The sequence below is a fragment of the Adiantum capillus-veneris genome, chromosome 1 (genome assembly GCF_014529385.1).
Source record: "Adiantum capillus-veneris isolate H3 chromosome 1, ASM1452938v2, whole genome shotgun sequence".
Taxonomy (NCBI): Eukaryota; Viridiplantae; Streptophyta; class Polypodiopsida; order Polypodiales; family Pteridaceae; genus Adiantum; species Adiantum capillus-veneris.
In genome coordinates this window covers 130,437,618-130,439,189 of record NC_140931.1, presented here as the reverse complement: position 1 = coordinate 130,439,189, position 1,572 = coordinate 130,437,618, and the positions used below count along the sequence as shown (strand labels likewise).

Genomic DNA, 1,572 nt, shown 5'->3' with positions numbered 1-1,572 from the left:
ATATATGTCATTTATCATTGCGTGTATGTGATTTTAAAAGTGGATGATGCTCTAAAAATTGTGTAGATGGTTTATGCAATGCGTTGACGTGCAGCAATTGAATGAAGCCCAATTATTCACTAGAGAGTGGATTAATGTGCATAATGAGAAAAAAATGTTCTCTCCCTCGTTGCTTGAAAGGAATGTGACAACTTGGGAGGCCAATTTTTTTGTCCTTGGTGGTTGGATTATCCACTAGGAGTTATTTCAAAGAAAGAGATTGAATCACAAAAGAGTAAGTACCTTAACACTTGTGGCTCTTTTCTTTTAAGAATGTATGTATTAATTCAATGTATGTGATATTGTGCTATATGGTTGTTCAGTGAAGGGTTTCAAAATGAGAGTGATGGGTACTCAGAGGAGACACAAGAAGAGTCTCTCCCTCCCGTTTCTCATGGGGTTACTCAAAACACCATTGGGAGTGGCTCCCAAGGTACTCCACTAGCAAGCAATGCACTCAAGAAGGGTAAAGGGAAAATGGAGCCTCCAAGTACATCAAGGATACCCACTCCCTCTTCTATGCCTCCCATTGTGCCATCTACGGAGCCTGGCATGTCCTCTTTGGCAACCACTATACCCCATATGGCACCCTCTTCTAATGTCCCCACTACATACTCATTGGTGCACACTACTTCGTTTTTTGCGGAGTCTTCTCTTGGACAAGAGGCTTGGGAGAGAAGGCCGATCACACGATCTATTGGTAAGTTTAAGAAAATTGTTAGCAATTCTGTCTTCCATGTTTTCTAATTCAAAGCTAATTTGGATAATGATTACAGGGTTCCATTACCAAACCGTTGTAGATGTCTTGCTTGTGGATATATCACAAATTGATAATTTTTCCCTTGATAGGTAGATTTGGATAATGGTTACTTATTAGCATTTTCTTCTTGCATTGCTCTATGGTTTTGAACATGATTTATGTTTGGTTTTCTTGTAGCATCAATAAAGTTTTTGTGACACAGAATACAAATCTTTATAGCAAATATGGTGTGCCGTGTTGTGAGGTTGCTAGGCTTATCTTTGCAGATTTTCCTACAAGTTTGCTTGTGGATGGTCTAGGACCAATCCCATTGGGTAAGTAACTTTTCTTTCGACTAGTACCTACAGATAACTATGGTTGTATGCTTACATGTCATCATTCACTTTTGTAGAGGGCATGACTGTTCCCAAGTGGAACACATTTTCAAGGGGTCTAGTGATAGGGTGCATGGATGTTGCTCGTGAGTTTTTGGCTGATGAGGGGTTTTTAGTCACCATGTGCATGGCCGATCATATTGGAGATTTTTTTGCAGATGAAACTAGGGTAGGACTTGTGCTCTTATGTACATGGACCCTCATGTGTAATAAGAAGGCCTATCGGCATCCACTCACTAGAGAGGCGGTGAGATAACAAACGTAGTTTCATAATTTAATTTCCTAACTAAAATAATTGTAGCTAGGACATTCATTAGTTGAGCTACTTATTTATGCAGGTACTTGATCTTACCATGTGTCTTTGGTATCATGTTGGCCATCCTGTTCCACGCTATGATA

At 39.7% G+C, this 1,572-nt stretch overlaps 1 protein-coding gene across 1 annotated transcript; it reads left to right on the top strand.

Moving 5' to 3' along the window:
* The first annotated feature begins 516 nt into the window (after window positions 1-516).
* LOC147465560 (uncharacterized) lies at window positions 517-1,098 on the top strand. The gene is made up of 3 exons (XM_086511863.1): window positions 517-739; window positions 816-888; window positions 1,002-1,098. Exons 1-3 carry the CDS (start codon window positions 517-519, stop codon window positions 1,096-1,098), a joined length of 393 nt encoding a protein of 130 aa, XP_086367989.1.
* The last annotated feature ends 474 nt before the right edge of the window (window positions 1,099-1,572 follow it).